The 16923-nt window shown below is 38.2% G+C and overlaps 1 protein-coding gene across 1 annotated transcript; it reads right to left on the bottom strand.

Annotated features, from left to right (window-relative positions):
* Nucleotides 1-1296: 1296 nt before the first annotated feature.
* Nucleotides 1297-9315, bottom strand: LOC112002499 (uncharacterized). The gene is made up of 5 exons (XM_024034654.2): nt 9174-9315; nt 7397-7459; nt 6298-6807; nt 2276-2338; nt 1297-1685 (listed from the first exon to the last, which is right to left on the bottom strand). Exons 1-5 carry the CDS (start codon nt 9313-9315, stop codon nt 1297-1299), a joined length of 1167 nt encoding a protein of 388 aa, XP_023890422.2.
* Nucleotides 9316-16923: the final 7608 nt, after the last annotated feature.

Below are 16923 nucleotides of genomic sequence, written 5' to 3'. Positions count from 1 at the left end.
AAAAAATTCTACATACACACCCAATTTCAAACCATATTATTGTGTTGTCAACTTATGATAAGAGTAGTATCACTTTTACATAGATCCACGATTGACATTATTTTATCATGCACCAATCATAACTTAACACATTAGTTAGATGTAAAATTATGTGTGCCTTTAGGCTTATTGAAATTTATTTATTTTAAAAAAATCCAAAATGACTGCCAGTTCCATTTTATGTGGCTAATTTTGGTAGCTTAGGTCATTCTCCAAGTTATACTTTTTTTTGCTGTGACATTCATCAACATCAGAACAAAACTTAAGATAACTAGGAAATTAGCTGTACACATAAGGGAAATCCAACTATTCATTAAAAAGACTGCATAGACTAGAAGGTGGTTTCTTATGTATCAGATGCATGTAGCATCTCTCTCTCACTTGCTTGATTAAGAAGAAATTTTTTTTTTTTTTTTTGGCCAAATAGAGAAGAAATTTCATTAAAACAAGAAGCACAGGAGTTACATTGAAGAGTCTTTTAGCTATATATAAAAAAAAAAGGATAGTCTTCTTTCTAACCAACCTGCCTAAGAAGACTGATTCTGACTCTAACTTTCCTTCATGGAATGGTAAACAACAGCAGCCATTACCAATCCATTTAATATGTGTGCTAAAGTTCTCACATAGTCTTTTCTATATTCTTTCAGTGAAAGTGCAACAAAAAAAATGACCATCAGTTTCAGCATAATTTCGACAGAGGGAGTGTGTAAGTTAAAGAGTACTAATAGGCACTATGGGCCAAAGAGTTACATGAGTTAAACGGGTTGAATAAGTCTCAACCAGAATTTAAAATTTTGTAACTATTAAGATTAAAATAATAAATACATTTGTAACTTTAATAAGAGGCCTTAATAAGTTTCCATTCAATAGTCATATTCATTAAATGAAAAATAAATTGCAAGTTACATATATTTATTATCAGTACCTCAATATATACCACTCACCATTATCACCCCCACCAACCATAACCTCCTTTGTTGTTACACAAGAGACTTTTCTTCCAATCTTGTAACACAAAGTACTCTAATAGTATGGCATTTTTTAAGTACTTCATCTTATTTATATTCATTGCAATGTCCATCTCAAACATTAATATTAGCCTTGCAGCTCGTATACTTCTACAATCTGTTGATCAACCCTCTATGCCAACCTTGCCGAAGCTGACATTGCCACATTTGCCCTTGTTTCCAACACTTCCACCTTTGCCTTTATTGTCAACATTCCCACATACCACAATTCCATCCATTCCCACATTGCCTAAACTAACATTGTCACCTTTGCCTTCATTGCCAAGCCAACATTGCCACCTTTGCCCTCATTTCCAATGTTGCCAAAGCCAACACTGCCGCCTTTACCTTCATTGCCAACATTCCCACAGCCCACAATTCCACCTCTTCCCACTATCCCAACTCTTCCAAAATCCACATTACCAGTCATTCCCATTCTGCCAACCTTGCCTTCATTGCCAAAGCCGGTACTGCCACCTTTGCCCTCATTGCCAACACTTCCACCTTTGCCTTCATTGCCAACACTCCCAAAACCCACAATTCCGTCTATCCCAATAATTCCAACTCTACCAAAACTGACATTGCCGACCATTCCCTCTATCCCCCAAATCCTAACTACAAATGAATAGTCCAAGTTCCCTAGGTAGTTAATAGTTGAATTCAATTACAAGGTTTGCAAAATTCAAAAAAATTAGAAGAATAAACCATTGTGTTGGTTGTATTACAATCAAATTTCAAAATTAAGGGCCTCAAGCTTTTGAAGTATCTCACATGTTATATGCGAGGAATTAATTTATGATTTGACTGTTGTTTTATTGTTGTTTATTTATCTCTATAAAAATCTCTTAAAAGTTGTCATTTCCATTCTTTCTAATGTCTAGTTGTTATTATTATCATTGTTGTTGTTAAGAAATGAGAATGACATGCATCCATTATTATTCGCCATGGACCTTGATTTGGCCTATTTTCTATATGGAATAGGGGCTTGAAAATAGGTGCAATTAAGAAATCGTGTAGATAATGTTACAAATTTTGACAATAACAACAGTGATTAAGAAAACAAAAGAAATATGTCAAAGTGGCCATTCTGGAAGGTGTTTCCTCCATACTGCAGTTTCCAACAGCAAACCCCATACAAAGAAACTTTTTGAGTTGAAACTTCACCATTGCTTTTGTTTCATTAACCGATTGCAAGGATTCTTGATGAGTCACCAATTTTGAAAACTCACCTGTAGTCATATCATCGATGATAAGTAAGAAAGAAGTATATTCGATAAACTGCTTTATGCAAACTAGCACAAAGCAAAACAGAAATTACAAAAAAGAAAAGAAAAGCAGAAACAGAAAGGAAAAACTAATTACAAAGACAAAGAGAGCTAAGGAACAAAGAGAGAGAATCACTAGATGTGAGTCCCCAAGCCTTAGACCAATCAAAAAAGGATCCAGTGAAAAGAGCAAGCAGCTGGTCATTGGATCTGTCTAAGTCCTCAAAGGTCTGCCAATTACATTCCCTCCAAATACACCCCATCAAATACAACAAAACTAAATTCTAAATGCTAGATGAGTGCTTCCCCAACCAATTCCACCAACCAAAGGGGAAATCTGCCACCGATCGTGAGGGAACCCACGAAATCCCAAAAGTTCTAAAGACAAAGCTCCATAGAAATATCTTTTGATAGAAATATTCTTTGTTCAGTGTTTCTTGTCATATTATCTATTGAAGTGCATAAATGTGGAGTGAGTTTTAAGGGAAATTTTGGGACCTTGTACAAGATTGACTTGATCTATGATAGCATAAACATTTTATACATAACATATAATCACCTAAACTATTTAATAAATTACTACTTATCAAGAAAAAAAAAACTATTTAATAAATTATGAGCTTAAGTTCATGCTCTACTAGGTGGGCTGTAGTAGCCAAAAGATATCTAAGAAATGCTAACGAAGTTCAATTGCAGAGGCTGTTTGGATTATACAAAAGTGAATATTATAACCATTTCCACCTATTAAAAAATATATATATATAATAACCATTTCCTGTTTTTGACCTGGAATTCAGGCCCTAGTACTGTCTTAATTGGCTCAGAGAAAAAACTTACTCTCTAAGTTGACATTGTTCATTCTACTGGTTTTGGTCATCCTGAAGATGCTCTTAAGCAATCTGATTCCTCAAAATTCTAGAAGCATCATGTCATGCAGTTCAATGATGTGGAATAATTTTATTTTTAGACTTTGCTAAGCACAACTTTCAAAGTTACAATTTTTGAATGTGAATAAGTGATATAATAATGGTCCTTATTTATTTCCTGCATAATTTGAAGGGACAAATCCTTTTCTTTCAATAGAATTGCACAAAATTATGAACCTTCAGTAAACAGGAGCTAGTTTAAAAACCATAGGGTTAGGTATTTAGCTTGTAACTCAACAAGTTTCAAGGTCCTCCTTGGTCTTGGCTCTATGATAAACTTTGCACCCCATTTCATTTTTTGTTTCTTAGTGCTGATTCTTGTTTGATCATAAGGTGTCAACAAATATCTTATGTCAAACTAGTGATACAGCTATGGCTACCTTCTGGTGTTGTGTGTAGGTAACTGAAAATCCAAGTGCAGTGGGTGGGTGTAGTTGTAAAAGTTCTTTCATGGTGAAACTGTAGTGTTCTTTCAAGTTCCTTCCCTATATTCTCTTCCTGCACAACTCAGAGGTCGTTTACATTAGGCTCCAATTGGTTGCTAATTATATTTTCTTTACAATAACAATTATTTGGCTTCACAGGAATATCTATTTCTGTATACTATTAATCATGTAAGAACATAGTTGTAACATGTAACCACTCATTCGTCATTGAGCTCCTCTCTTGTATTTTTCATCTTACTCGGAGGTTTGACAATTTCTAATAAATAAAGAATACATGTACTTGCAGAACCTTTTTGTCCTAGAAAAGAACTTTTGCTTTGATGCAAAAAAAAAAAAAAAAAAAAAAAAAAAAAAAAAAAAAAAAAAAAAAAAAAAAAAAAAAAAAAAAAAAAAAATAAAAATATTNGCATTTAGCATGGTGCAAGGCACCATTCTGGCCCATGTAAAGGGGCAACCTGGATCCTGGAATACCAAACTCTAAAATCTTTCTTTGCTGTAGGCATATGTAATTATAGAAGTTTAAATTTTGTTCATAGCACAAAAATTGGTTTTTGATATCTTTGAAACTTGAAAAGGATATATCTTTATGAATTTTTTCCAAGTATAGTGTTTTTTTAATTTTTTTTTTTTTATACCAACCATATTTTTGAAAGTGTAACTCAACAAGGTTCAAGGTCCACTATCTTGAAATTATTGAGGTCACTTAAACTTTATGTGGTTCTGATTGTGCTATAACTTGCTAAAATGTGGTTGATTGCATGCGAGATTTATGGAGAATTACCTACTTTGTACGATAAACTTTGCCCCCATTTATTTCTATGTTTCTTAATGTTGATTCGTGTATGATTATAAGGTGTCATAAATTATCTTACATGTCATAAGTGATGCAGCTGAGGCTAAGTTTTGGTGTCACGTTCTACACAGGTGTCTGAAAATTCAAGTGCAGTTGTAAAAGTTATTTAATGATGAAAATGAAACAATATTTTGGTTTTCAAAATTTAGATTTTTATATAGTTTTTTTAATGTTCTTTGCCCACATTTAAGTTCTTCTTCTTCTTTTTTTCTTTTTTTTTTCTTTTTTTTTTTTGTAACTCTTCACGTTACTTATGTTTGGTTTTCAAAATTGAGAATTCTCTAAGCCATATTAGATTAGATTAATTTAGAGATACATATATATATATATATATATATATTTTTTTTTTCCTTTCAAGCTACTTCCCCATTGTTTATGTAAGCAATTCGCCTAAGTTGGCATCCCCATAACCACAATTATATCCTAAAAGAACTATTAAGTAACAATTGAGGCTTCTCATAAATAGTTATATAGCTAAATTCAATAAACAGCTAATAGATTCAACACACGCTCGCACAAAACACAGTTATCCAATCCAAACCACATAATTTGGGCACAAAAAACATAGAAATTATTGTGAGCTTTATTAAAAAATTCTACATACACACCCAATTTCAAACCATATTATTGTGTTGTCAACTTATGATAAGAGTAGTATCACTTTTACATAGATCCACGATTGACATTATTTTATCATGCACCAATCATAACTTAACACATTAGTTAGATGTAAAATTATGTGTGTCTTTAGGCTTATTGAAATTTATTTATTTTAAAAAAATCCAAAATGACTGCCAGTTCCATTTTATGTTTCTAATTTTGGTAGCATAGGTCATTCTCCAAGTTATACCTTTTTTTGCTGTGACATTCATCAACATCAGAACCAAACTTAAGATAATTAGGCAATCAGCTGTACACATAAGGGAAATCCAACTATTGATTAATAAGACTGCCTACACTAGAAGGTGGTTTCTTATGTATCAGATGCATGTAGCATCTCTCTCTCACTTGCCTGATTAAGAAGAATTTTTTTTTTTTTTGGCCAAATAGAGAAGAAATTTCATTAAAACAAGAAGCACAGGAGTTACATTGAAGAGTCCTTTAGCTATAAAAAAAAAAAAAGGATAGTCTTTCTTTCTAACCAACCTGCCTAAGAAGACTGATTCCGACTCTAACTTTCCTTTATAGTATGGTAAACAACAGCAGCCATTACCAGTCCATTTAATATGTGTGCTCAAGTTCTCACATAGTCTTTTCTATATTCCTTCAGCGAAAGTGCAACAAAAAAAAAGACCATCAGTTTCACCATAATTTCGGCAGAGGGAGTGTGTAAGTTAAAGAGTATTAATAGGCACTATGGGCCAAAGAGTTACATGAGTTAAACGGGTTGAATAAGTCTCAAGCAGAATTTAAAATTTTGTAACTCTTAAGATTAAAATAATAAATACATTTGTAACTTTAATAAGAGGCCTCAATAAGTTTCCATTCAATAGTCATATTCATTAAATGAAAAATAAATTGCAAGTTACATACATTTATTATTGGTACCTCAATATATACCACTCACCATTATCATCCCCAACAACCACTACCTCCTTTGTTGTTACACAAGAGACTTTTTCTTCCAATCTTGTAACACAAAGTACTCCAATAGTATGGCATTTTTCAAGTACTTCATCTTATTTATATTCATTGCAATGTCCATCTCAAACATTAATGTTAGCCTTGCAGCTCGTACACTTCTACAATCTATTGATCAACCCTCTATGCCAACCTTGCCGAAGCTGACATTGCCACATTTGCCCTTGTTTCCAACACTTCCACCTTTGCCTTTATTGTCAACATTCCCACATACCACAATTCCATCCATTCCCACTTTGCCTAAACTAACATTGCCACCTTTGCCTTCATTGCCAAAGCCAACATTGCCACCTTTGCCCTCATTTCCAATGTTGCCAAAGCCAACACTGCCGCCTTTACCTTCATTGCCAACATTCCCACAGCCCATAATTCCACCTCTTCCCACTATCCTAACTCTTCCAAAATCCACATTACCAGTCATTCCCACACTGCCAACCTTGCCTTCATTGCCAAAGCCGGTACTGCCACCTTTGCACTCATTGCCAACACTTCCACCTTTGCCTTCATTGCCAACACTCCCAAAACCCACAATTTCGTCTATCCCAATTATTCCAACTCTACCAAAACTAACATTGCCAACCATTCCCTCAATCCCCCAAATCCCAACTACAAATGAATAGTCCAAGTTCCCTAGGTAGTTAATAGTTGAATTCAATTACAAGGTTTGCAATATTCAAAAAAATTAGAAGAATAAACCATTGTGTTGGTTGTATTACAATCAAATTTCAAAATTAAGGGCCTCAAGCTTTTGAAGTATCTCACATGTTATATGCGAGGAATTAATTTATGATTTGACTGTTGTTTTATTATTGTTTATTATCTCTATAAAAATCTCTTAAAAGTTGTCATTTCCATTCTTTCTAATGTGTAGTTGTTCTTATTATCATTGTTGTTGTTAAGAAATGAGAATGACACGTATCCATTATTATTCGCCATGGACCTTGATTTGGCCTATTTTCTATATGGAGTAAGGGCTTGAAAATAGGTGCAATTAAGAAATCGTGTAGATAATGTTACAAATTTTGACAATAACAATAGTCATTAAGAAAACAAAAGAAATATGTCAAAGTGGACATTTTGGAAGATCTTTCCTCCATACTGCAGTTTCCAACAGCAAACCCCATACAAAGAAACTTTTTGAGTTGAAACTTGACCATTGCTTTTGTTTCATTAACCGACTGCAAGGATTCTTGATGAGTCACCAATTTTGAAAACTCACCTGCAGTCACATCTTCGATGATAAGTAAGAAAGAAGTATATTCAATAAACTGCTTTATGCAAACTAGCACAAAGTAAAACAGAAATTACAAAAAAGAAAAGAAAAGCAGAAACAGAATGGAAAAACTAATTACAAAGACAAAGAGAGCTAAGAAACAAAGAGAGAGAATCACTAGATGTGAGTCCCCAAGCCTTAGACCAATCAAAAAGGGATCCAGTGAAAAGAGCAAGCAACTGGTCATTGGATCTATCTAAGTCCTCAAAGGTCTGCCGATTACATTCCCTCCAAATACACCCCATCAAACATAACAGAACTAAATTCCAAATGCTAGATGAGTGCTTCCCCAACCAATTCCACCAACCAAAGGGGAAATCTGCCACTGATCGTGAGGGAACCAACGAAATCCCAAAAGTTCTAAAGACAAAGCTCCATGGAAATATCTTTTGATCATGTAAGAACATAGTTGTAACATGTAACCACTCATTCGTCATTGAGCTCCTGTCTTGTATTTTTCGTCTTACTCGGAGGTTTGACAATTTCTAATAAATAAAGAATACATGTACTTTTTTGTCCTAGAAAAGAACTTTTGCTTTGATGCAAAAAAAGAAAAAAAGAAGAAAAAAAGAAGCAATTCAAATGATTGCATTCCATTATCTTTTGCATTCTTTTGTAGCTTAGGTCATTTTCCAAGCTATACTAATAATAAATAAATTTAATCTCTCAAGTCTTTGCTATACATTTTGTAATGACTTAAATGCTTTTTTTTTTTTTTTTTGTATGAATGCTTAAAAGAATGCTTAAAAGAATGCTAGTTACACATATAATGGGTGCTTTTGATAGATGATTACACAAATAAAACCTTGAATGCTTGTTACACATTTAATGGGTGCTTTTGATACGCAATTACACCAATTATGCCATGCTAAGCCCTCCCTTGCGTCTTTGATAGCATTTAGCATGGTGCAAGTCACCATTCTGGCCCATGTAAAGGGGCAACCTAGATCCTGGAATACCAAAAGCCTTTCTTTGCTGTAGGCATCTGTAATTATAGAAGTTTAAATTTTTTTTATAGCACAAAAATTGGTTTTTGATATCTTTGAAATTTGAAAAGGACCTAGGAGAAGTAAATTCGAGAATATATCTTTCTGAATTTTTTCGAAGTACAGTGTTTTTTTTAATATTTATTTATACCAACCCTATTTTTGAAAGTGTAACTCAACAAGGTTCAAGGTCCACAATCTTGACTTTGTTTAGGTCGCTTGTACTTTATGTGGTTCTGATTGTGCAGTATGCTAAAATGTGGTTGATTGCATGTGAGATTTCTGGAGAATTACCTACTTTGTATGATAGACTTTGTGGTGCGGACATGAGGTACAAGCCTCCAATTACACGCACGTATAGGAGGAAAGATAAGACGGCCCAACCTGTGGCCTTATGGCTAGAGCCTATTAGCAAGCCCAAACATTTAATAATTAGGGTTTCTTCATGTTAGCTATTTAAACACTTTTTGGGGATTATTGTAAGACGGTTTTTTAGGAATTATTAAAAACGTATGTTTTCTTTTTACTGGTGTTAACTCCAGTTTTGCTTAGTGCTGACTCCAAGCAACCCTTAGGCGCTGACTCCTAGGGTTTATCTTTTATTCTATTGTTGTTTGTGGTTGTCCTACGTTAGTTTCGGTATCATAGTAGACTTCTGGTCCATACAACGCACAACCGTAGACAGCCACTTGAAAGCAAAACCATCAAAAGAGTAAGCTAGCCAAAGATGACATTACCTTTCATGTTTTTGCCCCATAAGATCCTGAATAAGCCCAAACAAGCCCCTGCAATCCATATATACCCCGCAACCCCACATGAGTTTTTCATTCCTAAGCCAACAGAGAAGCCAGTGACGCCTCCCAAGCCGGTGACCACCATCCGTGCCCGCCTCTGATCACAGAACTCACACCCACAAATCCCAAAAAAAAAAAAAAAAAAAAAAAAAATCGGTGACCACCATCCGTGCCCGCCTCTGATCATAGAACCCACACCCACAAATCCAAAAAAAAAAAAAAAAAGAGGCCCACGCCGAGACCCATCGACAACGTCGACCCACGACTGCCGAGATTGACCCACTAGCCGCCGAAACCCACAGACTAGCACTTCACCGCCGCCGACACTATCTTCACCCTCAACCACCGTTGCCAAGTGCGTCGACCACCACCAATGCCAAGACCCAAGACATCGCGCCGCCACTCCTCCACGATTCGAGCCGCTGTTGTCTTCCCGGCCGTCTTGCACCGCCATAGTCATCGATCACTAGCACCGCCGTTCATCGCCGAGTGATTTTTCGTTTCATGCTGCCGCTGTCTTTCGTTGTCTTAGTTTTGTAGTTTTCATTTTTTTTAGTCTGTACTATGTGTTCTTTTAAAGTTCTTCTTTTGAATTTCTTTAGTCCGTGTCGTTCATTCAGTGTATTTTATTATTTTTGCAAAAAAAAAAATCAAAAAAAGAGGAAAAAAAAAAGAGAAAAAAAAAAGAAAAAGAAAAAAGAAAAAGAAGTTATTGTTACTGTGATAGCCCACTGCATGTATTGGGCCTTTAAATTGTTCATCCACAGGTACATTGGTCCAAGTAAGGTCCATTCACTTGAGGAACCAAGCGCGTGACTATCAAGTGCAGTAAGTTGGCCACTGACAAGGGTACAATTCTCACTCTCTTTTTGGTGGATTCAATTTTGTCTCATTGAAGAATAATATCATTATATTTTTTATGTGCATGTCCCACCATACCCCACTAGCCTACCCATTTTGTGCTCCAGTTAGCTATTTTATTATTTATGCTTTCTTTCTGTACCCATTCTAAAATTCCAAAAAAAAAAATTTCTTTGAACTATCTGATTCTCATTATTAATTGTGGAGCTTATTGGAATTTGACTATTATTTGGACTATCTTTCAATATTGTGAACACTGTCACTACTTGACTGCAATTTACTCCTTTGATTCATTGATCTAATCTTTACATGTACTTTTGCTTGACCTTAATTTTACATTGAAAATTGGTTACTTGAGCTTTTGTGAATCTCAATTGCATTCCTAAATATAGTGTGTATGCATCTACGTAGTGATTGCATCATGTCAAACTCTGAACATCAATCCACTTCCGAGTCTAGGCCCTCCTTAGAGCAAACCATAGAAAACCTAGCAAAAAGTGTCCATGATTTACTTGATAGGGTTAGGCAACTTGAAGCATCTCAACGAGAGACCATTAACCATGAAGGAGATAACATGCTTGGCAACATAACTTCGGTTACTTTAATAGGGCTCCAAACTTTGAACATGATCACTATAATCACAACGGCCCTAGGGATTATGATGATAGGATGTTTAAGGATAAGATAGAAGCACCCACCTTTGATGGCTGCCTAGACCCATGGGTTTTCACTGATTGGTTGCGTCAAATGGAGAAATTCTTTGACTATTACCATTAGGCTGAGAACAAGAAAGTGAGGTATGCCAAGATGAAGTTAATTGGAAGAGCTGACCTTTTTTGGGAGGACTTTGAGGAAACCCTTAGGCGACGACGTGAGCCCCCCATTATTGATTGGCTTGAGATGAAGGATGCACTCTCGAGGAATTATCTTCCTCCAACTTATAGGAGCTCCCTCCTTGAGGAATGGGATCACCTAAAGCAAGGCACTGCTCATGTGGCTGAGTATATAGAGAAGTTCAAGGAGTTTAAGAGGCGAATTCAAATAGCCGAGGAAGAGGTTGTCACACTCAATAGGTTCAAGAAGGGTTTAAATGCTAACCTATTAGGCGAGATTATCACCCGAGGAGTCATTACCTTAAGAGAAGCTTATGACCTCGCTAGGAATTGTGAATTAGCATCCAAATCTATCTTTTGGCGACGTTCTGAGCTCCGAAGTAGTCCTACCAACTCTCAACCTTTTGGTAGCAGATCTAGACTTGCCTTACCCCCTAAGGTCAACCCCAATAGCACCCCAATAGAAAAAAAGGACAAGGGAAAAGGTGTGGTTAATGAGCCTTCAAAATTAGGCTCTCACCTCCAATGCTTCAAATGCAATGGGGTTGGACACATCGCAACTAGGTGTCCCTCTAGGGCTCTTGTCATTTAGGAGGATGATGAAAAGGTTGAAGATGTTGAGGAGCTAGTGTATGATCCAAATGTTGAATGAACCCAAGATGTTGAGGCAGAATGGGAAGATGATCTTAGCTATCTCGCATGCATTAGAGCCATTTTTCCTCAGGTTGATGACCTCAAGGACTTTGGTGTCCCTAGAGTGAATGTGGTAAGGTGCACTTTGACAGAGCAGAGGGACACTGATGATTGGCGAAATAGTGTCATTTTCCAAACTTACACTAAGTGTGGGGACAAAACCTACAAGGTGATTATAGATAGTGGGAGTTGCATTAATGCAGTGTCCTCTACCGTTGTTTCCCCCTAGGCTTGAACCTAACCCATATAAAGTTTCTTGGGTGGATACTTCCTCCATAGCCATAAAAGAAAGATGTGTTGTCTCACTTCAATTCCTCACCTACAAGGCTGAACTATGGTGTGATGTAATTCCCATGGATGTAGGGCAAATTATCTTAGGTAGACCTTGGCTTTATGATTTGGATGTCACCTTTTATGGGTGATCCAATTCTTGCTCATTTATGTTTAAAGGTAAGAAGATTGTGCTCAATCCTTTGAAACCCAAGCCAATCGACATGAGCAAGAAGAAAGAAGCACCAAAGGTGAAAGGCCTGAACATCTGTGAGAGTGCTTTTTTTTGCACTATGGCCCAAGGATCCTGGGCCGTGTGAGAGGTTCTTGGTGGACTGGGATCAATTCTCCGCAGCTAACGGGTTGTTTTAAGAATAGATTGGTGCACAGAACAAACTTCCTACAATTACAAACAACTAAAAATATTTGTATTGAATGACATTTAACAGTAAAGGAAATGCATAATAAATGGAATATAATGCAAAGAACATGTTAGGGATCCTCTAATTAGTGAGGTATGTTTCATTAGTTTCTTTTTAATTGTGATTACAAAGCTCACTAAGACATGATGCAAGGTTCAAATGAGTTCAAAAATTACAGACTTTGATAGCCATTCAAGCTCCAAAGACTTGCAAAGTTTGAATTCGTTGAATCCGAGCGTGTACTATAGTGGCTGCCTCTGGGATACCGAGAACAGATTCCTCTGTTTTTCCTTTAGTTTTACAGAGTCTCTTTTACAATCTTTTTGAAACTTTTGAGAAATGACTTTGAATGCCTTGACGAATGATCTAAGCATCCAGAATCCAATGCCCTATCCTTTTCCTTTCCCCCCTTTTTATAGCACAGCTTCAGGCTCCTGGGGGTACTACCGATTTTTCCCTTTTGCCCTTTGAAGCCGGTTCAGTGCCTGGTTGCTTCAGGATCATGTCGTTTCCCTTTTTCTCATAGTTCCTTTCTTTTTGCTGCGACCGGATGAAAGTCTCCCAGCTAGCTTCCCATTTCCAGATTTTCCCGTTGGTTGACCTGAGGCGTTTTGGCTTTTGCTCCAGCTTTCCCAGTTTTCCCAGTTGTACTTTTCCTTGTCTCTTTCTTCAAATGGTTGGAACCAAATCTCCTGCATCTTTGCTTTGTACTTCCACTGTGTGCCTGGTTTATAAGGTCCGCGTGCCTTTTGTCTTTTTTTTTTCTCTCTTCAAATCTGCTTTAGTTTCACCTCACGCGTCCGGGGATCCTCTGCCTCTAGTATTGTTTCTGGGCGTCCCGACCCAATTCTTCCTTCTGGGCTTGCTTTGGCTTGCTGTTTTCTTTATCTGTTTTCTTGGGCCCTTTTCTTCGTGGACCTCTGGATCAGATCCTCTAGATTCCTTTCCTTTTCTTTCTTTTCTCCTTTCTTTCCTTTATTGTGAGAGCCCACCCTTTATTCTCTCTCTCTCTCTCTCTCTCTTTTTTTTTGTGAAATGGGCCCAAAGTCTTTTCCATCTCTTTTCTGGGCCTATTTGTGGCTATTTAATTATTTTGCACCTCAACATTTAGCCCCCCGAGCTCATGGGTTGCCTGCAGCCCATGCGTGAGTTTTTTTTTTTTTTTGTAGGATCTTCTTTTGTTTTGATTCTTCTATGGGATCCTGATCTTCCATTTCTTCGGTGTCCTGGCTTTTTCGCTTCTTTCCTCCTTTTTTGTGACTCTTCCTTTTCTCGTGGTACGTGGCAGTTGGGTTGAAATAAAACTCCCACCACCTACTTTTACGTTTCCCATAACACTCATTAATAACTGCCGCTAACTTCTTCTCTTTTAAATTTAATTCTTGGCAACTGGCGCATCTTTTCACACATCTTCTTCTCTAACTGCTCTTATTTCTTCATTCTAGCATTTTCTCATTTACTCTCTTTTGTCTACCTGAGTCTTCTGTTCTCAACCCTTTTTCTTTTCTTTCGATCAGTCCCGTCGCCATCTTCTTTTCTTCTTTCCAGATACCCATTACTCCGATGGCTTCTTCTTCTTCTTCTCGAAAAAGAAAGGAGCATACTCTTAGTCCCTTTGAAGGCGAGGGCTCCTCTAGTTCTGAGCAAGATGAGCTTGTCGTTGGGCGCCCTGCTTTTCCTTTGCGAGACCCCTGGTATACTCCTAGCTTATTCTTTCCTCGGGTGTCTCATGGCGAAACCCCTCCATCTTCTCACGCCTGGGTATTTTTCGGTCAAGCGGGTTTTGCTGGTTCTGCACAAGTTCCAGACCCTAGGGAGATTTTTGATCTTCAAATTAGGCGAGGACTTCGGGAGGCGGTTCCCATCTTCTTCGATTTTGTTGTTGGAAAGATCCAAAGCTGGCCCATTTGGGTAGATAATGAGCTTTCTGACGAGGAGTTTGTGGGTCGCTTGGATCGTGCCGGCGTCCTAAAGGCAGTGGCTATTTCCAGGAATCTCGAGGGTTTCAGAGATGCCAAAGGCCTTAGGCATTTGGTGCGCCGTTGGTGCCCTACTCTGCACACTTTCTCCTTTTCTGTTGGTGAACTGACTTTTACCTTGGAGGATGTGGTCAATAATTTTCTCCTTCCGGTGCTTGGGGATGAAAACCCCTTTAATATCAAGCTTTCTGATTAGGATCTCGAAGTGGAAGAGAAATTATTCGCTCACTTTGGTGGACGTACTGCTTCTCCTGGTGGGAAACCGGCCAGGATGGGTAGGTGGGTTATGACTCTTTCACGTGAAAAGGATAAGGAAGTCAAGCATGCCGGGTTCCTTGCATTCTGGCTTAGCAAGTTCCTGTTCAGCGAGTTCCCCGGGTATGGAATTAAGTCTACTCTTTTTCCTTTAGCGATTAAGTTGGCTCAGGGCGCCCAATATCCTCTGGCCCCCATGTTTTTGGGCCATGTTTACTCTCAATTGGATCAACTTCATGGAGATGAGGCTGAGGGTGATTCTTGTTATGTTATCACTTCTTCGCTTCATTGCGCCATTCTCCAGGTATTTATGTGGGATCGTTCTTCAGTTACTTTAGCAAAATGTAGGAATCTAAAGTTTGTGAAAGATAAGTTTCAGGGATCTCCTGATGTGGTAAAAGGGTTTTGTGGCAGTTCTACTGACAGCCTCCCCATTATTTTTCGTTGGCTGAGTCTAAAAGGTGGCAGTCTTAATTTGGTTGAGTTATTTGATCAAACAGGCCATTTGAATTGGCGCTCCCCCCGGGAGTTTGGTACTGGTTTTGTTTGCAATTCTGTGTTATCTCCCTTTCTGTCTTCTACAGGGAATACTTTTGATTTATGTAGTGGTGATGAAGGCAGCTTAGCCTACTTGGCTTGCATTAGTCCTTCCTGGCTTCCTGTGCTTTCCTCGACTGGCCCACGGTACACCCATTACTCGGCGCATCGAGTACTTCGGCAATTTGGCTTTGATCAGGGTGTTCCCCCGGCGTTCAATGACATAGTTCCTTCTCTTCCTTCCTTGGATCCTTTCATGAGACTCCAGGCCTTCTCCTATTGGTCAAAACAGAGTCCTCAGTTTGTAGTGCCTAACTCTCAGAGAGGAGTTTTTGCCTCCAGTGGCTATGTTGGTTATTAGAGGATGTTCAGAAGTCCTTTGTTGATTATGCTGGCTCTGGGGCAATTGGGAGAGTACCCAACCCTGACATTTCTTCCGCCCCAACATCTAACAGGCGTCTGTCCCTTCCTACTGCTGGTGTTGTTTCCATGGCTGTGAGCAGCAAAACTGGCTTTGCAGAATGGCATGCTTCCAGGGAAGGCTGGGTGACTTATGCGCAGGATTTCCCAGAGAACTGGTTGGGGTGTGATCTTGTTGTTGGTGCTTCTGCTGGGGTACCAGTTAAAAAGGGGGCAGTAGAGGCCATAAGTGCCAGTACTCCCGTTGGCATGAGTAAAGAGAAATCAGTTAAACAGGAAAAGTTGAAGGAGGCCGCGGCTGAAGAGAGTGTAGAGGATGTCGGTCCTAAGTCAAAGAGGAAGAAGAAGACTGGAAAATCCCAGAAGCAGTTGATACTTGTTGAAGAGAAGGAAGTGGAACAACCTTTGGCTGCAAGAGGCCGAGTGAAGACTAAGGTAGAGTCTTCTCTTCCCTAGGTTCCTGTGAGTCCTTCAGTTCATGATCTCTCGGGACCCTCTGGGCGTACCCGTAGTAAACAACAGAGACCTGAAGACCCTGTTGAAAGAGAGAGAAGGGCAAGGCCTCGTCCCTCCTTTGCTCTTTTAAGTTGCAGTTTTGTCGTTTCTCCCCCTTTTTTTTTTTTTTTGGACTAATGGGTGATTGTGTTGTTGTTGTTGTTTTTTTTTTTTTTTTTTTTTTTTTTTTTTTTTTTTTTTTGTAGTTTAAGCGTAAGCTAGATCCCAAGAAGGGCAAAAGCCAGTCTTCTGGTGAAGATGTGGTATGGCTTTCCTTATCTGTGTCTTTTGCTGCTTCCTTACATTTATTTCACAAGTGTTATATGTCTGTGCTGCCCTGTTATTCACGTCCTTTCTTTCCTTCTTTTTTGTTCCTCACTCTCTCTCTTTTTTTTTTTTAGGTTGAGGTTCCTCCCCCTGTGGTTGGTGAAACTTTGGAGGAAGAGATGGCTGTAGCTGCATCCTAGAGTAGGGAGGAGGAGGTTCCCAGTGGTGGCATGGCTGAGGAGACTGGGCAACCAATGCAAGACGTCCAGGCTGCCCAGGATCCTGAGGCTTCCAAGCTTCTCGCGTCCTCAGGTCCTCAGCTTGAGCAGATTCTTAGTCCTGTCAAGACCATGTTACCTCAGACTGGGTTAAGTACAAAGACTTTGGGAGGCCCATCATCGTCCAGGCAAACAGGTGAGCCTTTCTTTTCTTTTATATAGCTTTTCAGCTTTATCTCTTTTGCACCCCTTCTCTTTTTTTTTTTTTTTAGTTCTTCCTTTTCTTTTCTTTCTTTTTTTCTTCTTCTTTCCAGGCCAAGCCACTGCGAGATCTGCCTCTGGTGCTGCTACTTCTTTGGAAGCGGAGGATTCTGAAGGTGGGGTGTCGATTGTTTTTTTTTTTTTTTTACTGCATCCTTTCTCTTTTTTTTTTTTTTTTTTTT

The sequence above is a fragment of the Quercus suber genome, unplaced genomic scaffold (assembly GCF_002906115.3).
Source record: "Quercus suber isolate HL8 unplaced genomic scaffold, Cork oak 2.0 scaffold_18, whole genome shotgun sequence".
NCBI lineage: Eukaryota > Viridiplantae > Streptophyta > Magnoliopsida > Fagales > Fagaceae > Quercus > Quercus suber.
The sequence above is the reverse complement of the archived record's forward strand: the minus strand, read 5'-3'. Positions and strand labels throughout refer to the sequence as shown.